General features: G+C 28.8%; 2 protein-coding genes across 3 annotated transcripts in view; one reads left to right on the plus strand and one right to left on the minus strand.

Annotated features, from left to right (window-relative positions):
* Positions 1-295: 295 nt before the first annotated feature.
* The window catches only part of LOC129944515 (innexin inx1), a 30,389-nt gene continuing 5,671 nt past the window's right edge, over positions 296-25,013 (minus strand). For both annotated transcript variants that reach the window (XM_056054001.1, XM_056054000.1), the window contains exons 2-6: positions 12,349-12,711; positions 9,934-10,041; positions 1,327-1,482; positions 914-1,266; positions 296-845 (exon numbers count right to left, since the gene is read on the minus strand). In XM_056054001.1, coding sequence (XP_055909976.1) covers positions 608-845; positions 914-1,266; positions 1,327-1,482; positions 9,934-10,041; positions 12,349-12,597 — 1,104 coding nt within the window. In that variant the 5' untranslated portion in view covers positions 12,598-12,711 and the 3' untranslated portion in view covers positions 296-607. The remainder of the gene's footprint in view (positions 846-913; positions 1,267-1,326; positions 1,483-9,933; positions 10,042-12,348; positions 12,712-25,013) is intronic.
* On the plus strand, positions 7,325-9,824 carry LOC129944514 (innexin inx7). Its single transcript, XM_056053998.1, has 5 exons — positions 7,325-7,585; positions 7,706-7,799; positions 8,353-8,533; positions 8,595-9,123; positions 9,186-9,824. Exons 1-5 carry the CDS (start codon positions 7,452-7,454, stop codon positions 9,493-9,495), a joined length of 1,248 nt encoding a protein of 415 aa, XP_055909973.1. The 5' UTR covers positions 7,325-7,451; the 3' UTR covers positions 9,496-9,824.

A 25,013-nucleotide genomic window follows, 5' to 3' on the forward strand; every position in this document is an offset into this window, starting at 1 on the left:
ACATACACAAAAATAAATTTATTTAAATAAACTTGTTTGATTTTTATGTGTTTTTCATTGAAATATTTTTAAATAATTTTCATTTTGATTATCATCAATAGGTACTCTTAAACATACTTTTTTTCTTAAAAATAAACTTATAAAAGACTCAGAAGCAATTTACTTAAAAAGAGAGCTAAATTAAATGCCTGTTTTTTTTTTATTCTCATGAAACTTAACTAAAATTGATATTATTATGGCTTAAAATAGATCCTTTTTATTTATAATTTTAATTGCATGTGTATAAAATTTTATAAATTAAATTTAAATAAAGTTATATAGTAGTAAAGAATTCTTAAATATTTATAAAAATTTAAATTCTTCTCGATTCGAGTTGTGATCATTGCATACAAAAAAAAAATACCAAAATAGGTTAAAACTTTTTGTTTGATTTCCCTATTTTCTTCGACTATTTATATATAAAATAATATTTATCTTAATCACAGAACTAAAAACTGCTTCTAATTAGCACTACGTTACGTGATGGGGTGTGTTTTCGAATAAAGATAAGAAACTTTTTCGTTTCCGTTTCATCAAAAGGCAGCCATATTGTATGTTCATCAATTTCTTATCCCAAGTTTTTTTTCGAGTGATAATATTGGTTTTCGGGTTCAACTTGCTTAGCAAATTCACCCATAACGTCCTTGTATACACCAGGGTCTAGATTGTGTCCAAGCATGTAGATGAGCCACCAGTCTCCCAGTTCTAGCTTTCGAGATAAAGAACGACAAGTTTCGATTGGGATCATGCGGTTACGAGAATGCAAAATACGTGGACGTAACTTGGGCATGAAAAATATAATTCCTCTGAAATAATAAAAAAAAACATAATGAATGATAGCTCTTGCTTTAGTTTTGAAAAATCAAATCCTTACCTGAATATCATAAGTCCAAATAAAAGTATTGTCATTATGACAAACCAAAACCAAATGAAAACGTATGTTTTTTCGTTGACAATATTGAGTGGCAGAATGCAAAGTGAATCGTGTTTTTGCAATGTTCCAGATGCACCAAATTTATGGAATATACACTTGGTGACTCTGGGAAATACATAAACCATTGGATCGACACGTTGTTCCTGGGGGGTATCCAATAGACCCATGACTCGGGTACCATAAGTCATAAATTCTCCATCGAAGAATTTGTTCATAAGATACATTTGAATAATGATATTGAAAAGGCAAAGAGCTTCACATGCCCAATAACGAGCAACATACATTTTATGGCGCTAAAAATAGATCAATATTTATAAGTTAGCAGATATATTGGTATGAGGTTTAGAATTTACCTTGACATGTTTAATTAAATAGTCCAAAATTGCGTCTCGTTTAGCTTCTTTTTCTTCTTTTGTGCAAATTGTTAAATTCAAGCCCATGACAATGGAACGTAACAATCCACCTTCGAAATGATCCCAAATAAATTTCGGCGTGTAGCATGCAGCTGCCTGAAAGATAAAATGGTTCCAAATTAAACAAAGTTAACAAACTTTAGTGAAATACAAACAAATAAAGTATAAAGATTCTGTGTTTAGTAACTTAAAAATATATCAAAAAGCATACATTATAAAAACATTGATCTGCAGACAAAGGGCTGCACAGATAGGGCTTAAAAAAATAGGTTGAATATATAAATAAGTATTTTCTTAAGATCAATGGATTTGTATTTCATTTATTAATTTTACAGAAAAATATGTGCCCCCCAAAGGGTAACCATAAAATTTTCCATGACCAATTTAAACATCTGAGCCTATATGTACTCGATACCTTTACCAATCCCATTTCTATGGCCTCGATAAATAACACGGTCAGATAACTTTCCTTAAAAAATTTCAATTCTTTCGTTGCTTTTTTGGCACGTATCGACACCGTTTTGTTAAAAATAACTGTCATCGTCCAAATCATAACCTTTCAATTCCGTGCCGCGATCTATTCACCATAACAGTTTTTAACATAGTTTTCGGATAAATCTAATTCCATTGCCATCAACAGCCAACAAAAAAAAAATGGTGTACAGACTTCTCAACAATAATTCTCAGAGTTTACAAGTTTAAAGCAATTTAGTTTTGCGCATAAGGTAGCCTCTGATATGCTTTTGAATGAAAACATAGTGTTTCATTGCACTTCAAGGAAGACACTACCGTAATGTTGCTGATGATCTACCAACTAGAGTTATTATTCTTTCTAAGCCTTAAAAGTCTTTAAAATTAAGTCTTTATACAAAATACGATGAATTGGGAAACTTTTAGCGATCGAACACAAATCGACAAACTTGGGTTTTCGTCAACACTATGGACTCTATGCACATAGTTTCGAAACATGTCTGTGTCGTCGCTCAACGGAGTTGCTGCTGTAGCCTATAGTGATTGCTGTTGAAAATCCAAACTTGTCCTCTGTCCCAACACCTGAAACGATTGCATTAGTTGCACTATTGTGAAGCAAGAAAATGCTTTAAGACGACCCAAAAGTTCTTTCGAAGATTTTTGTATTTAATTTTAACAATATCAACGCTTTGTTTAAATTTTCATTGCTTCTCTTGTCAAGTGTCAAAATATCATGTCTTGAAAATTGACAACTGCCCCAATGATGGAGTATTCTATATGAAACCTCTTTCGTACCAATGTATGTGAGTTTAACTTTTTCAAACTCATTTGACTCTTTTGGTTCTTCGTTATACATATTTTTAATGTTTATCTTTCAAACATGTTTTCTAGGAAGCATTTCAACATTTTAAATTTATAATCCTTTTTCAATAGTTTGCATAAAAACTTCTAAATTATTGAAGTAATAAAATGTGCCTATGCCTAATTAATTTAAATTGCTTGTCATCATGAGTATATATTGAATATTGCACTAAAAATGTAAACATATAAAACATATTATTTCATTGTTCCACAAAGGATTGATGGCATTTTTATTACTTAAACTAAACTTAAGATGATTAGAGTTAGTCCAATACAAAATAATATCGTCTCAGCAAAACCACAGTCAGTAAATTATATTCATCTAAAAACACCTTTTGATCATAAATTGTTTCCTTTGTTTCAAGATTTACAAGTCTCCGTTCTTACCGTGTGTAACAATTTTTAAATGAAAATAAATGAAATTCAAATACTATAAAAACAAAGCTATGATTATTTTGGATTGCTTTCAATAAATCTATATCGAAAAGATAAATAAGTACATCACTACTTGTTTTCTTGAGCTTCTTTATGGATAAAAAAAAGAATATCATGCTCATGTCTTTTTTGTATGCAGTTTCTCTTACTTTAGAATTAAGAATTTAAATTAAATTGACATTAATTGAACAAAGACTAGTAGACTGGCTTTAAGATGTTATTTTTCTGTATAGACTTTATGGATACTTTGTTGAGATGAAAACATTGGAAACATGACAACTGAACTGATGTGTCCTCTTTTTATATGAACAACAACATACGAGTACTCGTGCAGCTACATTATGTATACTTCTTTTTTTAAATAAATAAGATAAGATTATTTCTTCATATGTACATGCACATATGTATAAATATATAACACGTCGATTTAAGCCTATGCAACTTGCAGTTATTTCCATTTACATGAGGTCAATTTACTGACCAACTAAATGATGATGACGATCATGGTGACATTCAAAATGATGTACAAACGAGCATTCAATCAAACTGAATAAAATTCATTTAACCGAGTAGGGTATCACCCCATCATATTATTGTTTGTTTTGAAAAATTTTTACTTATTATTTAAATTTATATTACATAATAAATTTTGATTTTATAACAAAAACAAAATGATTATTTGGGGGATATATAATAAATTATTTGAGTATTTTTACAAATTGATCGATCTTTGTGTCTTCACACTCCTTGAAAAAATAATTGAATGATAATTGTTTAAATATCGAATAGAAACGTAGTCCGAAACTCTTATACTCATATTTTCAATTCCTGATATTGAAATTGTATTTAAATTAATCAAGTTTTTCAAACATTTAGAAAAATCTACACGTTCCAAGAACATGTTTCTATAAATTCAAGTCAAAATACTTTCTTTTAGGAGATTAGAAAATATAGATAAATAATAAAAAAGAAGCCAAGTTCTGCTGTACAAACAAAAAAAACTTGGTAAAAATTCTGCTGGACAAGAAATAAGATCTTAGTATTTTCCGAGTTAAAAAATGTATGAATTTTTTAATAACAATTTATTATAAGCAGTTTTATATCAAAGCAACTCATAAATGATAATTTTTTGTATGCCTCGAATAATTCAAGACAACAAATGTTTCAGAAAATTTGTATGTTCAAAATGAAGATTTTAGTAAAAAAAAATGCTGCACATTGTAATAAGTGGAAAATATTGGGCTTAAGGGCAAACTGATGGCAGTCCTAGCAGTACGGGTATTACGGTTGAATTATTTAAGGGGAGGAATGCAACTGGCTATTTTGCTAGAACATTGTTTATAAAAATAACGATGAAACAATGACAGCATGAGACCTTGCAGCGTTGTTCAAGAGAAGCGAATGTCTCGATGAGAGAACGATCTATTATCATTTTTTAGAGCTCTATTTACAATTGTATCCAGAAGACTCAAGTACTTTATAGGGGCTCCAGCCAAAATAAGAGTGGCACTCGAGCTTAGGACGAATAAAAGATTTGTAAATTATAGCCAGTTTAGAAGGGGTAAAATACTTCTTGCATAGTCGAAGAAAACCTTAACACTTTGCAACATTTTTGGTGATGTCAAATATGTGATCACTCCACAACAAGTGGTTTGTGATGCACATACCTAGGACTGATAGTTGTTAAATCTGCTCGCTTTTTGTGACAGTAGAGAGCATTGAGTTTTCGAAGCATTTCTACACGGTTTTTGAATCCCATTGAACAATGCTGTCAAGATCATGATTTAATGGGTTTTTCATACGCTGCCGTTGATAGTCCACTTCCGAAGAACAGAGATGAGAATCTAAAAACGGATATGAAAAGAAGATCTCAGACAAAAGATTATTTATAAAAATAAGGAAGAGCTTCGGAGACAAAACGGAGCCGTGGGGCACACTAGCGTTTATTTTGTGGATATCAGATTTGAACTCGTCCAGTCCAATACTACTTGAAACAAATGGTCCGAAAGGTAATTTACAACCCAACAAAGAAGAGATTCATCATCATGCCTTTGAAATATCGAGTGCAATACTCTTACTTTCTCCAAAACGATGTAAAGATTTGTGGACCTATTGCGACAAAATCCATACTACCGTTCATTAAGAAGCTTCCGTTCTTCAAGATATTTCTTAAGCTGAAAATTGATCAATATTTCCATGACCTTGGAAAGAAGGGACGTAAATGCAATTGGACAATAGTTAGAGGGGGAGGATGATTCGCCTTTTTTAGGGACAGGCTGGACAAATGCAGTTTTCCATCCACTTAGAAAGAACCAAGTCGAATAGATGGAGCCCACGTAGTGGTTTTGTCAGCGTTGAAGAACAACTCTTCAGAACTACAGCGGGGGTGCTATCTGGGCCAGCGAATTAGTGAATCTCAAGATCTTTTAGTACTCTACCAACTGTAAAATTTGTTGCTTCCTTATGCTCCTGTCTGGCAGTGCCCATAGATTTTTAACGGCATTCATATCCGTCGACTGTGCTGGCGGTGTCATTAAATGAGGGTTGTTCCATATCAACCAGGACTGCACAATATTTGTTTTGATCTTCGGATCGTTATGTTGGTAGCATCAAAAACAAATGCTTACGCTCAACTTCTCAGCTCTTTGGATCAAATTTTTCTTTAAAAAGATAAAGTACAGTTTTTCTATGATCTTATTCACTAAATTCTATGCAACCAACTTCTGCAGCGGACATACATTCCCAAAGCATAACGCTGCCGCGGCGCGCGCCGCCGTGTTCCACTGTTGGCTCGAAGTTTTTTAGTAATGCAATCAGAAAAAAAATATTAAATTTGAACTCGTCTGAGAAAATAACAGAGTTTCAGAAGTAAGAGTCCATAGAATGATGTTTCTTGACGAAGCTTTTCTTTTTTAAAAACGGTTGCTACAGCTACTCGACCATAAAATTCATGGTTATGAAACACGTGGCGTCTTGTTTGGGCACTGTACGACTGTTCCAATACCTCAAGCACCTTTGAAGCTATCCTTGGGGAGCTAAAAGCTTGCGTTCATCTGCTGGAGTATATTTTATTCGGCGCAATTTCCCTTTGTCTTTCGAAAGATTTTCATGTAAATATGTACATATGTATGATATGATGCACTTAACGGTCTCAGCAATTTTCCGCCGCGACGGACCTTTTTTAAAATGATCAAATAATTGTGTTTGCATTGCCTTGCTAACATTCTAAAGTAGCATACGTGTTCAACTTATGATATGTATGCTCAACATGTAGACATCTCACTAAGTTTACAAATTGAAGTGGATTAATTAAGCTGATACCGACTGTATGTATTTTTACTAAAATATGAGTCATTAATTATCATAAAATATAAAATCTTGTTCAGAAGCAAAATATTGAAATCATTACAAAAGTTTCTAAGAAAATTTCAAAATAAAATTTTGATTCTGTGGGGAGCTTTACAAAAATCTATATTTTTTTATATTAAAAGAAGCCAAATTAACAAAACATTTGTAAAGATAATTTTATAAAAATCTATCGATCCATTTTTGAGAATTTTCAATTTTTGACCGACAAATTTGGGTGTAGATTACTGATTATTAGTTTTGGTCTTAAAACCTTAATTTTCAAATTTAGACTTAAATCATTGGTTAAGGTTGCAGAGGCTAGGACAAACAGATTTATAGAATCGCCGAACCCACTGTTTTGGAACTTCTTTACCACCGTAATGTCATGTTCGATTGAAATCTCGAGTTTCAAATTTTTTAAGAATGCAATACTTGCCAAATTAATGCCTCGCAAGTAGAATTAATAATTTGTATCTCTATGAACAAACTTGAGATAACATACTTTACATCTGTTCAAAATTAAGAGTCAACTTTAAAACCTATCCAGAAATTCGCTTCATTTACTGCACATTTTCGCAGACTCAATATAAAGTTTCACTCTTAAGAACTTTTTTAATACCAAACTCTCTAAAAAAGCACGTTATTGAGAATTCCAACTAACTAACAGTAATAAAGGTTAAGAGTGCGATGGAAAACAATTCCTTATCGGTTAGCAAAACCATTGATAAGAAAGCTATTGATTTCAATTTGTGGGTTTGATTTTTATACCAATTTCAGAAATGAATGGAAAACTTAACTGAAACCTTAATAGCCTAAATATGAGAGTTTCAGTTGTATCGAAAAGGTTATAAGATATAGACGGTTTATTTTCTTCGACAGTTTTAGCTCTAAGAGTAGTTCATGAGAGAAAATATTTTATTAATATAGTTTATTAATCAACATTTGATATCATGTTGAAAATATTTGAACCCCTTAAACCATTTCTTCAACCAACAAAGGTTTCAATAGATAATTTTTTCTTTAAATTACATTATCGTTTTACATTTTTAATACTTTTAATCGCAACAGTTTTAATAACATCGAGGTGAGATAATAAACTGTATATATGTATTTATTATGTTTTTTTTTGTATATAGAAGTTTAACGAAAAGTAAAAGGAAAATTATGATTTCTATATTTTTAATTTTTTTTCGGAAACTTGAAGACAATACATCGGAGAGCATATAAAATGTATTTCAGATACAATATCTGAACATGTTATTAATACATTTTGTTTTGTTACAACAACATTTAGAGTGGTGAGTATCTCTGAATTATTAGGGCTTATTTTTGTTTTTTGCAATAATTTATGGACTAACATTAAGTTTGTTATAAAAATATTGGTTTATTTCATTGTAAAGACGATATCTACCAAACGACCGAACATAAAAAAATAATTTCTCCTTAAAAGCTATGTCTTAATTGTGGTTGCCTGAAGCTACTGTTGAGACTATATTTTTTGTTTAAGCTAATTCTAGATTTAGAACTTTTTTGTTTTTTAAGGTTCATATTCGTCTAAGTTGAAAAATAATTTTTAACATTATACACTCATAACCTATAATACAAAATTACGTGGCTTAACAGTTTGAAGAAAGCCAGGGCCTATTGACAACTCTCAACTATTTCTGTATATCAGGAATGAAGGGGACTTACATGTTTTATGCCTAGTCCGAAAGAACTTTTCATGACAAGAACTAATTTTCGAGGATTTGTCAACCCAAGGCCTCTGGCACGACAACTCTACGCACTAACCATAACACTACGGGTACTCTCTTATACCTTACATTAATTTATTTATTTTTTTATTTAAAGGTTCGTCATTTTAATATTACCGCTTTGGAAACTGGTGCCATTTTTCAACCAGGCATTGGTCCATATCACTTCAATGAAGAACCTATAAAAAGACATGCCTACTACCAATGGGTTCCGTTTATACTCTTTGGACAAGCTCTTTGCTTTCTTGTACCACATATTATGTGGAAACGTTGGGAAGGTAAATATATCAACTTTGATCAAACTGTATTATTTCTTTTCAAATCATCCTTTTTTCTTAGGTGATCGTGTAAAGAAACTGATTATACGTTTAAAAACGGCAAGCATTTCAAGATATGTTCATTCAAAATTTAAATTTGGAAATACTGAAGTTCCAACTATGGAAGAAACCGAAGATCACATCAAGGATATTCGTCGCGAAATAATAACCCGAATGCCTTTGAATGAGTCCTGGGGTACTCATCTTATGATTGCTGAATGGATGAATTTGATCAATATCGTTTTTCAAATATGGTGGACAAATAAATTTCTCGGTGGTCAATTTTTAAGTCTTGGTGTACATATACTGTCGGAAAATTGGAAAGACAAAATGGATATCCTCGATAAGGTTTTCCCTAAAGTTACAAAATGTCATTTCAATAAATTTGGTCCCTCGGGATCGTTACAAGTCCATGATACACTTTGTGTAATGGCTTTGAATATTATCCATGAGAAAATTTACTCAATTCTATGGTTTTGGTTTGCATTTATTTTGATCACGTCAATTTTGGCAGTACTTTGGAGATTGGCAACATTCATATTTTTTAAAAAGTAAGCTTGAACATTTTTTTCGTACATAAAACACTTAAATGACTGATTTTTACTTCTTACAGCGAAAAGTTTTCACATCTGGCTTTTTCATTTGCAAAATCTGGCAGACATGCTAATCGACATGATCTAAATTTGGTTATTCAAAAGTGCAACTTCTCTAATTGGATGTTTTTATATTTTTTGGCATCAAATGTATCTTATTTTATGTTCAGACAAATTATTGAAAATCTTGCTGCAGAAATTCCAGAAAAAAACGGGAATCCCAAATTATTTTACCGAGAACAAATGTCTGGAAGTGTCTCTAAGCCACCAGTAGGAATAGATACAGTAGATGCTCCATTAATAAGCAAAGAAGCCTCGAAAGCTGACTAGGTTAAGTTAAATATACATTTTAAGTCTTAAGAAATAAAATTTGTATTAATTGACGTTTTTGAAAAAAAAAATCAAACAAAAATTGTAATTACTGACTAAAGAATTTATCACAAAGCCGGCCGGGACAAAGAACTGTAAATTAATGCAAATTTGTCCAAGACTTTAAATTGTCCAAGTTCATCAGAGTATATAGGTAGGAGTGTGGGAAATATTACTGCCAGACAATAATGAACCAATTGCCTTTAATTAACTTCCCCCGACATAGTATCTTTTGTTGTTGTTGGTTTATTATTAGAACTTCTAGCTAAGCAGACAGGAAAAAAGTAAATATCTACTTTAAATTGTCTGGTAAGTATCTTGTTAAAAATGAATCTAAAAATTTATTTTATTTAATCTACATATTCTAGTTCTATTTTTTTTTGTTTGTTAGAAACTTACTTGGAAAAAGAGTACGAAGCAAACCCACTGGTAGTAGGTGTAGAACTTCTTGGCTTGTTCATCGTCAAAATCGTTAGCAATACCAGGATGAGCAACTTCGGTTCCGACCTGAAATCAAAAAAAAATAAAAAATAAGTTTCCTTAAAGAAAATAAGATCCATGTATAAAGAGCATAAAGTTCTTCCCCACCAACTAACCGTGAAAGTTAAAAAAAAAACTTATTTTCTAGACTACCTTACCGACGGTACTAGTGAACTAGATTTACTAGATTTTTGTATTTCATAGAACTAGACATTTTATTTGTATGGAACCAATACAATTTCACTAGATATAGAGGAAATACAAATAGACCCTATTGCTTATACGATTTAATCAAAGTCATTATTTTTCAGTTGAAAATACAATTGTTTCCGAGAATATCCAGTAATAGCACAATGGGCAAATACGTTAGTGGTCATACAAAAGATAAGGTACAAAGAATAGGTCTAGCATAGTATAGAACCCTTCTATGAGCAAGTAATTTACTTGTCTACCAGACATCAGTCATGTTAAGCATATAGGCAAGATACAAAGCATGCATGATGATTTAAAAGCACTATGGAGAAGTATTGGTCTCTTGCTAAATAAAAATTTAGGAAAAGTAAAAAAAAGTGTTTTTTGTCAGGCATAACAATTTAACCTACATGTGTTGAACTAGTAATGCAATTTGCTTCAAAATTGGTCCAAAATACGTTTTCTCAAAATTAAAAAATTTACATATGCCTAAGTACCCTCGTCAAAAACAGTTTTAAGTTATGGTTGTTTCCGTCAGATCTATGTACTTAATGGTTTGGGACAAAAAGCACTATGATTTTTAAGTTCCTTGTTGAATCCTTCAAGTGAATGTACAATTCTGGCGGGGCTTTTAGTTCCCTATATATATAAATACTTAATTTCCTTGTGTACTTTTATGCGTTTTCAATTCTTTTTGTGCTTGAATGAATGACATTAGTACAAGTCCTGATACTAAAACAAAATTAATAAATTAGGTTTCGCAACAGTCCGTAGAGAACCAGGGCTTAGTGACTTACAACTCTCAACCATTTCTGTGAGCTAGTAATTGCAGGAATCGAGGGGACCTAGTTTATAAGCTGAATCCCACGGCTCATTTGAGAAAGCACTTTTCATGACAAGATTTGCTCGTAGATTTGTAACGTAGGTTCTAATTGTTAAATGTCAAAAAACGAGAACTACAAAAGAGGATGCTGTATAAAGGCGAGCTATTCAAACCAATAGCTCTTATTGGAAAACCGTTGAATATAAAAATTATATAACATTTATAAATATATAGTTATATCGGAATAATATATGACTTGTGGCTATTAATAAAGGTTATGAATTAAACAACACTTAAAGTAGGTAATTAGATTTAAGTCTTAAACTGTTTTAGCTCTATCCTTATCGTTTTTAAATACAAATAATTAAAAACATAATATTATAACCTAAGCCATTTTGCAATTTCAAGCCACAACACACGATAATGTCTGAAGCTGTTTAAAACTATACTACTTTCGTATTCATAGCATGCGTATTTTTTTGCAAACAACGACCACCGAACATGAAGAATCTGATGACATTTAAGTAAGGTATATGACAGATTAGCTACGAACAACGGAAGTTGCTGCCGCTGAGACGATAAAAGAAAAATAAATATAAATATTGTCTAAGTTTGCAGATTTAAAGTTCACAAATAACATGACAAGTGCTGTAGTATTTAATTAAGACCTTACTTTCTGAATCATAGTTAATCGTTGAAAAGTGGTTTTGGCAATTGCATTAATAATGTGCGTACAATAAGAGCAGTGACGTTAAACCAATACACGATCGATTGTTATACGCTATGCGCAAATTATCTTTTACTAGCGTTGTTTAGGTTTAACTAAAAAAATAAAAAACAAATTGGGTAGCGCAACAGTCCGTTTGAGAACTAGGGCTTAGTGACTGACAACTTTCAACCATTTAGGTTTAACTAAGAAAAATTAAAAAGGTGAACGATTTTTTTAAAAATTAACCAAAAAAATAGTTTATGTAATTTAAGCTAAAGCTTAAATGGGTTTTTATCTTGCTTATGTATTTTCTTTAAAATGTTTTTTTTTAAGAAGCACTATCTCGGTCGGATAAATTAGACCTAAAAAAAGTAGAACATTGCATTTGATTTTTAATAATTTTTTAAGAAAAAAAAAACAATCTATCATTTTCATTATACAATATACATGTCATCTCCTATCAATACTTCTGTTTTTCATTATTATTTTTTTTTAATAAGGAACTGACAATACTGCGATTTACAAAAATGTTGTTTTGAGATTTTTATAAGAAGAATTATTTTATCAAAATTATTTTAATTACTTTAGGAAATTTTTAAATTCCACTTACCTGTCTTCGAAAAGCATCCGGCATCGTAAACGTACTGGAAATCCAGCAAAAAGTATTCACCACATGCACCGGAATGCCACTGACAATGCAACTAATTGGATTACCTACATATTGTGTAGCGGTAATGATTAGACTGCACATCAGCAACAATGCCGTTGTGAATGAATTATGCAAACGAAATATTGCATTATCCGTATGAATATCTTGTATTTTAAGATATACTTTCAAACTTCCCAAGACCTTAATCATCTTGTCTCAGAGTTTTGTATTTGTTTGTTTTGAAGAAGAAAATGTCTCAATCAGTATCGAATAGTTTTTTCCGGTTTGATAAGTATAAGTTCTGTATATTGCCACTCATATCATCTGGAAGAAAGAAAAATGAAAAACAAAATATGTCGATTAGTCACATCATCAAGAAAGTAATAGAGAGTATCAAAATATTAAATTACTCAACAGACAAAAGTGTAGTTGCAAGATTTCTACTATGATTTTGTAATTGAAAATAAAATCTGTTTTTTAATGAAATAAATCTGTTTTCGATTTCCTTTGTTTGATTGATTGACTCATTGTTAATTGTTCGGAATTTATTATGACACATCACAAATCCTATCAAAGACATGGGGTTGGAAAAATCAATCATATTAATTGACCATATTGCAACAGAAAACAGAAAGCACATATTTTTGAATAAAGAGTTTCGCAAGTATGGAATCAGAAGATTGGGCACATTTTTGAAACAAATCTACAAGGGAATGTTTTATAAATAAATAATTTTTCAAACCCAATAATAATTGAACATTCTGTATTACTTAAAACGTTTGTATAAAACATCTGATTTAAGCTCAATAAATGAAGAAATGCAAAATGAAGTGATAAGTAATCAAATTATTCTAATTATTTAACAATATGTTCTCTGAGTTCCGTAAAAAAAATTACTCCAATCTGTAAAATAACTGATGCACAGCAAATTCCTTAGAAAGGCTCAAAAAAAGACTTACTATATATTACTCTGTTGAAAGTTAAAATGCTCTAAATAACACAATAGACTCTATAAGAAAATTAGATGGAAATCAGCACTCAAAACCTTAAAAGTACCACATTTGCACAATTTTGGAAAATGAATTTTACATATTAAATTCTAATTAGGTTATAAACTCTTTAAACTTTTTAATTTTAAAAACGTTTTAGAAACTCATCAAAGCTTATAATGGCTTTGCACTTATAAAGATAAAAATATTAGTTGAATTTGTTTTGATGAAAAACTATGAAAAGCAATTGCTTCCAATATTGTATCATTATAAATTTTACAAAAAAGTAAAAAACGTTTTTCTAACCTAAATTAATGTTTAGTTAATTAATAAGCTCAGTTTTTGAAAAAAAATCGTCTTAAAATACGAAAATAGAGCTTGCTGACTTTATCAACATTTAAAAAACCTAACACATAATTTCTACATACGGCCAAATTAAAAATTTTGACATTTCTCGTTTCAAGGTCCCTAGACTGGAAATAAAAGATTTTTAGAATGATGTCTGTGCGTGCGAGTGTACGTACGTTCGTATGTCCATATGGCCGTATGTCCGTATGTCCGTACGTCCGTACGTTCGAGACGTTTTTTTTTTGTCGTCCATAGCTCAAGAACCAGAAGAGATATCGTTTCAAATAAATTTTGTTATACAGATAATAATTCAGAAAGATACAAAAAGGGATCTCAAGAAAATTGCATAGGTGGTTTTTTTACCATATCAGTTTGAAAAAAAGGTGAACATTTTGGTTAACCCTAAATATCTTACGAACCAAAAACGCTAGAGACTTGAATTAAATTTTATATAATATATTGTAACGTGATATCAAAGAAGTATAATTTTTGTAAAAAATCCATTTAACGGTTTTTTTATAAATCAAAAAAACTGGAAAAAAAAATTGTCACCTGTAAAATTTTACGCCTAAAATATTATTTCATCACCAAAATAATTTTGTGCAACGAAGCATAATGTTTTTGACATCTGATAAAATTTTGAGAAAAATCTAATTGACAGTTTTTTTTTTATAAAAAATAAAAATCTAAGAAAAGCATTACTATATCGATTCAAAACTTTGAGATATTTGCTTTAATTCACTTTTAAATTTCAAAAAATATTGTTGTCAACACTCAGTAAAATTTTAAAAAAATCGAATTGACAGTTTTTTACAAAAATTAAAAACAGAAAAAAAATTAACAAAAGTTGGTAAAAATTGTTTTTCGACTCAAATATCTTTTCGAAAATTGTAGACATTGGCTTTAAACTACTTTTATCTTTCAAAAAATATTGCTGTGAACATTCAGTAAAATTTAAAAAAAAATCGAATTGACAGTTTCTGTAAAAAAAATTAAAAACCTAAAAAAAAATTTAACAAAAGTTGGTAAAAATTGATTTTCGACACAAATATCTTTTCAAAAATTTGAGATAATGGCTTAAAACTAATTTTATCTTATAAGAAATATTGTTTTCAACATTTTGAAAAATTTTAAGAAAAATTCAGACAAATTTTGAGAAAAGTGGATTTGACATTTTTTTTACAAAAAATAAAAACCTAAACAAAAACATTAATACCAATTTTTAAAAATTCAGTAAAATTTTGAGAAAAATCTAATTGACAGTTTTTATAAAAAAAATAAAGAACTCAAAAAAAAAAAAAAACAAATACTAAAATTTGGTAAAAATTTACTTTTGACTCAAATAGCTTTTCATAAATAAAAAATATTGTCTTCAAACTTTTTTATTGCACAGAAAATATTTTTGTCCATATTCAGTAGTTTTCTTAAACAAAAGTCCACTTTTTCATTAAAAAAAATAAATTCTACAAAAAATAGTTCGCAAATTTGGTAAGAATTTATGTTCGGTTCTTGATTTCTCTCAAATTAATTGTATTCATCCAATTTGTTAAAATTTAAAAAATTCTATTAAAATTGGTATAATAATTTGTTTTCGGCTAAAAATCTATTTAACGAAACTAGATTTTCAAACTAAACTATTTCTTTATATGAAAAATATTTTTGGTTATTTTAAAATTTTTAAAAATAATTCAACTGAAAACTTTTTTAACCCAATACGAAATCTACAAACTTTTAAGCAATACAAATCGACGGACGGGATGGGAAGTTTTCAGTGTGGGTCGCAAGATAAACACAAGAGGTTTTTCCAATAACAGGTTTCACTTCGATATTAAGAAAACTCTATTTAGTAAAATAACGCAATAATTGTAAAGAGGAATTTTTGCCTTTAAAAATGATAAACTTAATCAGCCAACGATCACCATAAGTTCTGTTCCAGTACCTTATCCTTTTCAGGAAATTTCCCATGAACAATTCGCATATTTATGGCTGTATTTTCAAAATAGCTTCCCGAATTCCGTCTATTAAATATTCAATCCCTTGTGGTGGATTTTTAATAGAACATATTTTTCATGTGGTCTAAATATAAAAGTTTCAAAGTGTAAAGTTTTAAGATGTCGGTAGCCAATTGCGAGACATATGACAGTCAAGAAATTTTCCTGGCAAAACAGCGAATTGTGACTGCAAAGTGTTTTCCATTTTTGTGATAAAATTTAAAAATTTCAGTGCGTATCATTTCATTTAAGTTATGCCAGATAAAGACAATAATAGCATAAATGTCGAAACTTTTATTTTTCCCAATTCTTTATTTTTAAACTGATTTTTAAATGCGAAAGTTCAATTTTGTTACTTTATTTTAAAGTTCAACAATCTTCATAACACATACAATGTCTTAGTTTCGAATGAAGTTCTTTAAGAATAAAGATAAACAGAAAATGGAAAAAGATATTAAAACTCAATTGGGATCATTTTTTCTGTCCTGAGACAAAATCAGGGCAGAGTTGCAATTATATATCAATTGATTTCAATCAAATCACTTAAATCATTGTTAAAGTAAGAGATAAAATTGTATCTTGAATTCATTGGTCTGTCTGATCAATAATTTCATGAAGAATATGTGTTTGATAACCTATTTTTAGATTTTTTCTACGAGATAAATAACAGTAGCAATACTTATTCCAATTGTTTAAACAAATATTAATAATAAAATAAAGCAAGACTATTACAGCCATACTAAGCTTTTAAAAATTTAATACAAATAATTGTAAGTCCATTCTGGAAAAATTAACAAATAAAAGAATGCAAGTCATGTTATTATCATTGCTTTCTTAATGTGAAACAAATTATTTTTTAAACTGAAACTTCACACAGGTTAAACGCAATTTAATCTAAAAAAGAAATAAGTTTACACAGTAACTATTTATTATAAATTTGTAACCTTATACTATTCTAGGTTGCACAATAGAACAAAATAATTTACTTTTAATACTGATTGATATCAAACTGATAAAAAAATCAAATTACAGTGAACGTTTCTTTAGACGAAAATAATATGAAAAAAATATTATTTTTGTTCAGTTTGGATAAATTAAGAAACTGATTTCCAAGATCTCTTTGCTATCATTCTTTTATCATTCCTGCTAAAGATTAAGTTTGTACATAAAGTGTTATATATAGAATATAATAAAAGAACGATGACAGTCATTCTTTTCATAGATTGTCTTATCTAGATACTCTAGTCATTCGAGATTCAAAGAATCATTATTATTTTATGAAGAAAATTCTGACAAAAAATTATAAAAATAACCTTGTAAAAGTCATATTATTCAGTCTTAAAAACAAATATAAAATAAAAATGTTGTCTTAAATTTTGCAAGTATATTACTTATATTCTTAGTTAATTATCTTATTAAATGTTTATACCTATTTCGTAAAAGATTTTTGTTTATTCATTTGTGCAAACATTATTTTTCAACTTAAAGTTCTTTAAGTACCTAACCTACCTAATTTGTAGTTTTTAAATATGTGTACCAGTGTCATTGTATCTTTTTTAAGAAATATAAAAACCAGAAGCTTCATTCAACAATTATTAGCCAATTTATACAATATAAGCATTAGGGTGTTCGTTAACTTACGTGTTAATTTTTTAATAACACACCTTAAAAGTTATTATTTTTTATTCAGAAATACTATTTCAAGCTATTCACCCGTGTGCGTACTTATCATAAGTTTATTATTATTATTTTAATATTAACTTAAACAAACGGAAATTTAAATTACATTGCGTATACTTCTGGAATGACAATGAGCACCCTACTTAGCTACACGTATTCTAGAAAACCTTTATAACCTAGAATTGAGTTTATTCAGTTGTTATATGTTTGTACATACTTTTATTATGACACCAAAGAAGTGAAATTATGAACCTTAATTAATTATGAAACAGCGTATTAAATATTTTCACAAAAAGATGAGATTTTAAGCATCAACAAAACAATTCTACTTATTTTTAATAAAATGTATTTATCTCTTGACGCTTCGTTAACAAAAGTGTTAAAAAAGCAAATATTTTTGTTTATTTACATCGTAGGCATTAATAAGAGAAAAATAAAATGATAAAAATAAATTATGTAGGTGACTTACAACTTTCAAGTCTCAACCATTCCTGTGTGCAAGTAATCAGCCCTATCATGAATTCCATCGTAATCGGAAATTTTTACGAATCCCGAAAAATTGTATCATGAAATCCGTTCGTAGTGGAAAATCTCATACAATTTTGCATTACGAACGGATTTCATGATACAGTTTTTCTGCATTCGTAAAAATTTCCGATTACGATGGAATTCATGATAGGGCTGAATGTTTCCAGGGATGGCGGGGACCTATGGTTTCTGAATGACTAATATATGAAAGCACTTTTTATACTTTAGGAGGATTTGTCACAGTACTTCGAAATTTTAGAAAAAAAAGAACATACATTGATTAAAAATTTGATCATTTCTTTTTATTACTTTTAAGAAAATTTAAAAAATTCATTACAGAAAAAAAATGATAATGATTTGCAATGATATGAATATTGTCAAATCTTGAAAAGGCTTGTGAAAAGATCATTACAAACCGGTTTTCGAATGTATTATGAAGCTATTCAAATAGAATGGTAAACAAAATATTCCTTGAAAATTATTAAATTCTTGTAAGAATTATTGTAAAAATAAAAAAAACTAGTTAACGGGTAAAATTTTGAATTTAGTGTATTCATTCAGAATCAATTTGGAACAATATTCATAGAAAACTACAACTTTATGAAAGCAAACCTTATTTGATAATTTATGTTAATACATTATTTGATACACTTAAATTGAAAATTCAATAAAAAATCTTTCCAAAAAGATAATAATAGTTAAGTGTTAGATCATAGAATATTGGCAGATAATTTTCATCACTTCTTCGAGAATTAAGGTATCTTTTCTAGTTCATTCTTTTTATAGTGAATTTAAAAATCTTAATTTTAACAGTTTTGATAATGGCGTGATTTTTACTATGAAATGTCATAAGATGACAGCGTTAAATTTACATCTTCCTAAACAGCAGGGTTCTCAAAATATAACCTCTCTTTCGAAAACTCTTAAATAAATCATTACAACCACATTTGAAAAAGATTTGTTTAGTACAATAAGGGTTTTGACTAGGAATGAGAGATAGTAACCTAGAAGCTTTGTTGTACCTTCCTTTTTGGAATTTCGTCAATTTTGGTAAAGGTATTAACACCAAACACCATTGAAGATATGGAAATCGATAAAAATCATTTTGCGCGAACTTACGACGCAAACACGATTAAAGTAGGGTATGAACAAAATTGCAACCTCAATATTTTTCGATTAGGGGTTGAACCCTTTTTACTTGCGACATATAGGAACTGTATAAGTATTGCAGTCGTAAAAAAATTCAAACTCAAGATTTTAATCAGACATGCCATTACGATGCATGGTAGAAAAATAAAAAAAAAGTGGGTCCGTGATTCCGTCCGTCTGCCTGTCTTTGGTCCTTTATTCAAAACTATTGGGTCGATTAAGTTCAAATTTGGAAATTAAGGCGTTTTTTAGATTTTTTTTGTAAGGTTGAAACTGATAGTTTTCCTCACACAAATTTGTTGGTCTAACATCGAAAATTCCATTTTTTCAATTAAAAAAAAACATACTTTCGTATAGTTCCAGAAAGAACCCCTCATAAAAGCGTTATTTTTTTAAAGTTTTTTTTTTTATTTTTAAAAAAATTAAAATGTTTTTTAGATTGGATATCTCAGAAAGGGGTCAACATTTCTTTACGAAATTCAAACATAAAATTTATATTCTTAAACAGAAAATAGCTGTATCTATGCCAAATATATTAAGATAAAACTTTGTATATACAACATTAATTAATAAGGAATTATGGAGGTTTTTTGAGAAATAAAATGTCATTTACATTTTTGAAAACAATTTTTGTTGAGTTACATTTTTAAATCATCAAATACAGGAATTTTTTTTTACAACTCTTGTGATAAATGAGCAAGAGCTAACCAGTCGTTCATTTTATTTCACCTTATTTCACTGAATAAATAGAACTTTTCAAAAATCATAAAATAATAAACTAAACAATAAAAAATAAAATCATTTTAGATTTGGTGTTACGCTCAAGGCAACTCTAGAATCATATTTTCAACCAATTATTTAACGCTTAAGTTAACTCAATGCTAATTCGCCAAATTTGGAACCACAAGCTTTAAGTCTAATTAATAATAATTAAATCATAATTTTCAACGAACAATGTGGTGCAAAAGTCATCACTTTTTTTTAAGATTTTATAATTTTTGCAAATGGAATCAAAGATGATTGATTGTCTGAAATCTAAAATTTATTTTGACTTCTGTAAAGTAAAAACTAAACAAAAATAAACATAAACTATGCTCTAGAAGATTTTTTGTCGTTGACTATTTAAGCGCCTAATATCAGTTTTTGCACCACCTTGTTTTTTTTTTCAAATCAATAATAATTTACAATTTCTGATAGAACGAGATTTTCAACTTTTTTGATTAATTAACTTAAAATGTATGCATAAATTCTAAACGATTAAATTTAAAAAAGAGACACTCGTTCTATTTTTTCCTTACAAATAAAATTATAATAAAATTGAATCTAATTGCTGATTCTAAGATATGGACACGGTCTTAAAACCGATGTAATAAAATGAACATGTGTTAGAATTGACGATATCACATCCATGTTTTTTTTATAAGCTTCAATTATCAACCAAAAGGTCAAGAACCGAAAATTAAAAAGTCAATTCGTCGAAACACCACACCGTATAAAGAATGAATTGAGTAAAGTAAGAAGTAAAGAAACCGAAACACGAGCTTTGCGAGAAACAATAGCTTCGTCTTTTTGTATGTTCTTCGATCACGTTCACATAAAATATTTTGTTGTTAAAATTGATTAATGATATGAGAATAATAAATTTATTTATTATACACACATATGAACATTGTGTAGGTAAGAACCATGCTGTTTTTTTGTAGGTGTATGTTCTCATATGTGGATGTGTATGTATGTTATCATAACGTATAAAGCCTTTAGCATGACCCAAAACGGTTTGTTACGCCGCTGACTGTAATTAGTGTAGACACGTTTATAGTTATATAAGTACATATGGATGTCTCGAGAGTTAATTTTTCACATTTTTTCACACACAAGAGCTTAAGTGAGACGTTACGTCTAGAGTTGTATTTTTGTTATGATGTTTTTTTTTCTATTTTTTAAGGCGTTTATTTCTATCTTTGGAAACTATTTAATTTCCCAAAAATGGTAGGAATTACCAAGTTACGATTAGAGCCATAATTACAGAAAAAAAAAAAACAATAAATACAATAAATTTCTAACAAAAACGTATCTCAATCATAATGCTCTCTATAATAGGTTAAAATAATGCATAAGCTTGAAACAAAGTTTAGAAAAAACTATAAAATTCTTCAAACTATACTTATTATTATATGATGAACATTTATTTGTTTGCATAAAGTCAAAAACCTATCAGATTGTCCTAAAAATTGTACTAAATGCGCAAGTGATTCACACGAAAATAATTTTGTATAGTTCAAGGCTATATTTTGACTTTTGTGATGATAATTAACAAAAACAAAACTCAGAAAAGCAATTCAAACTAATTTATAACTTTGATTTGGTTTGATAATTCCATTAAAAACACTTTAAAACTCAATTTTATTTTATTATTTTCAGGAATGTGCAGACATTAAGTGGTAAAAACTATTCGGAAATTATCTTGTGGCAAAAAAATTTAAGCTCAATTTGAATGTTGATTTTTAGCTAATTTTAAAATTTGAAAAAAATTTAGATTTTTATTTTCATATACATTTTACAATGTTTTTTTTTTAAAGAAGAATTTGTATCCATTTCAAAAAAATGCATGTTTTGGAACAATTTTAAAAACTGAGTCTAGATTTTTTGGATTCAATATAAACATTTACGAGAATCCTTATTAAATTTGTTTACAAATCATAACTTCCACATTTCCTGACCCATCTGATTAATAGAATACAAAATAAAATGCACGACTGGGTCCCCCAACTTGTTCCTGTATGCAAAGAGTCTGTTTAAAAAAGTACTTATATAAGATTTTAAAATATACCTGTAAAATAAGTGTGTCTTTAAAGCCAAAATGCCATTTGATTTGTCAAAAAAACCGCGTGATTCATCCCAAGACACAACTCATCTTAGGACATTTCATTCCGGAATTGAAAAATACTTGTAAGCCTACTTAACGAAAACAATTTTGTGTATTCAACTATTTCGTTCAAAGCTTTTTCATTTGGATAGCTTTATTTTAATTTCATATTAGAAGAACAAGGATGGAAAGTAAATTATCTGAAGATAAGAAAGAGGAAGAATATGTATGTTTAAATTTTAAAGCGATCTCCTATTGGTTGTGTAGTTAGGTAGGTGTCTAAAACGAACATAGAATAGTTCTTTTGGCGTTCTCAGCTTTATGCAGATAGATAGATAGTGACTGTTTATGATGATAGTGAAGGAATGTTATTGATAGGTTACTTAATACAATCCAATTACATTTTTTCTTTCCTACAAACATTAAGCTAACATGGAGTTATTACGTTCAGTTTATTTTTTTCGTTAAAGAACAAGAAATTGCTATGCATGTGTTGTTTACTGTCAGGCTCTTTTGCGTTTTGGATTTTAATTATAAAGTGACATGGAAGCAGTAGCTGTAGAGGTTGTACGTTTATTTAACTAGTACTAAGTATTTATTCTTTTATATAGGCGAAGGCAAGTAAAATATGTGTGAAACAACCTTATTCGTAAAGAATAATATTTTAAAATCATATATGCAAAGGTACCAAGATATTAATTCTTGATAGACACTTTAAAATAGATTGCTGATTAAACTTATCATATTCGTTCATCCGAAGCATTGGCGCTACACGGCATCGTTGGTATTTACAATAGTTATAGTTATGAAAATACATAAATATGTACCAAATGCATTAATTGGGATAAAAGATAGGAATGTAATTAAAATTGTGTCAAAGTAATTTACATTACAGTTAAAATAATTTAAAAAAAAAATGTTTTAAGATTCAAAATTTTACCTGAAAAATAAGTTTGTCTTCAAAAATTTCAATGCCATTTTAAAAAACCCTTGATTTTGCAATTTTTTTTAAAATCGTTAAAGCGTTTTTTTTTTTAAATTTATTTTTTGTGCATAAATTTTTTCTATTTTGTTCTAAAAATATTTTTGGTATGCAGTTGTTAAGTGATTGTATATATAGGCTCTACATTTAAAATTCGTAAAAAACTGTTGACCCCATTTTTCAACAAAAAAAAATTATTGAAATCAGTTGCTGAGAAAATGAAAAAACAAAATAACGGTTCTATGAGCGGTACTTTTCCTGAGCAACACACAGATATGTTTTTCTTATTAAAAGAAGCCAAGGTAAAAAATAAAATTTTAGAGAAAATTAAAAAAAACATATCGGGTTGTTTTTGAGAAAATTCGAATTTTCTTTTATTGGACCAAACAAATTGTATGGGAGCCACTATTAGTTTTGTACTTAATAAAAGAAATGAAAAAAACGCCTTACGCGAATCTACTCAAAACATTAACTACCAAGTTTGAACTCAATTGACCTAATGGTTAAGGCTGTAGGAGCGTCGACAGACAAAACAGACCGGACGGAATCGCGGGACCCACTTTTTCGACTTCTCTACCATCGTGATATCATGTTTGATTAAAATATCTAGTTCGAAATTATGCACGAATGCAAATCTTGCCATATAGTTCCTATATGTCGCAAGTAAAACGAGCATTCAAATGCAAACTTATTAAGAAAAACAATGATTCAAAAAAATACTAAAAACAAACTTTTAAAATGAGGAAAAAGTGTATAGGTATATTTTTAGGAAGTTACAAAATTTAATTTTTCAAATCTGTAAGAAATTCTAGAATTGGTAAAAAAAGTATTTAGTTTTTTTTTCAAAGATCTACACAGTGTAAGCTTCAACATTTTCTAGGTCTCTTAAAAACCTTGTTTTCAATTAAGCACAGTGCCACTGTTTATCATTTATTTGAACCGAATAAGATTTAGTTTTTGTTTTGAAAACCAATAGGTAAATATTTTTGCCCAAAACAGAGAAAATTTGTTAATTATGTTAAAACCATTTTAATTTAATGTGTTCTTTTATTTGACATGTTATAGTATTTTTTATTGGACCTCGTATTAAATTTAATTAATTATAATAATGTACTTTGTAATTGTCAAAATAATATACTCATGTATTTTTTTATTGATATCGCTTTGAGAATTGCCATCAAAGCAAAAGTTAATTGAAATAAAATCGGAGTTGCTAAGTACATAATGTTATATTTAAAAAAAACCACATCAGTTGAAGTAGTCTTAAAAAGCATCAACAATTTCTTAGAATATGATCCAACAAATAAAACATTTAATTGAGAAGAATTTAAAATATTATCATCTCATAAATTTTGTCCTCATAGTAAAGCTTTTAAAAATTCATGATTATCAATGTTGAATTTTTTTTATGAGATACAGAATAAATTAATTAACAGATTTATAAAAGAAAATAATGATAAGTACATCAATTCAAGAAATAATAAAAAGATATTATGTTTGCTTAAAGCAAACGGTGTTTAAAGCTTGGCAAAGTAAATTTAAGGGGTTATACAAATTAAGTTGCAGAATTTCCATGGTTTTTTGTAATGTTTAACACTTTTAAGTTTGAATTGCTCAATCCAAGGCTTCATTTTTTTGTTGTCAACAAATTTATTTTCTGTAGGGTTGAAAGATCTGAAAATTTCATTAAATTTTCTTATTAAGAATGCAGTTAAAATGTTATTTTATTGCTTTTAAAAATTAAAATGATTTGTATTTTTTTTTAAATATTGTGCATGTGCATACAATTTTTTGGACTCACGGTGTCAATTTGGTACAACATTCCCCCGCTTAAAAAAATCAAAGTAAAAGCTATATTAGAATGTTGGTTTATAACAAAAAGCTTAAATTAATTGCATATTTACATTTTCGAATATCCTTGTTTTATGTCTGGACTCATGTGCACAAATCAAAGTAAAAAAAAATGGGGAATGTTAGTCTGTCCACAACTAATATACAACAAATAATCTTCAACTTATTGTATTAAGTATAATTTCCGAAATCATTTTGTTAAATCGTTGAATATAGTTTCTATTTCTTAACAGATTCTTTGG

Source organism: Eupeodes corollae, chromosome 2, assembly GCF_945859685.1.
Source record: "Eupeodes corollae chromosome 2, idEupCoro1.1, whole genome shotgun sequence".
In the NCBI taxonomy this organism is placed as follows: Eukaryota; Metazoa; Arthropoda; class Insecta; order Diptera; family Syrphidae; genus Eupeodes; species Eupeodes corollae.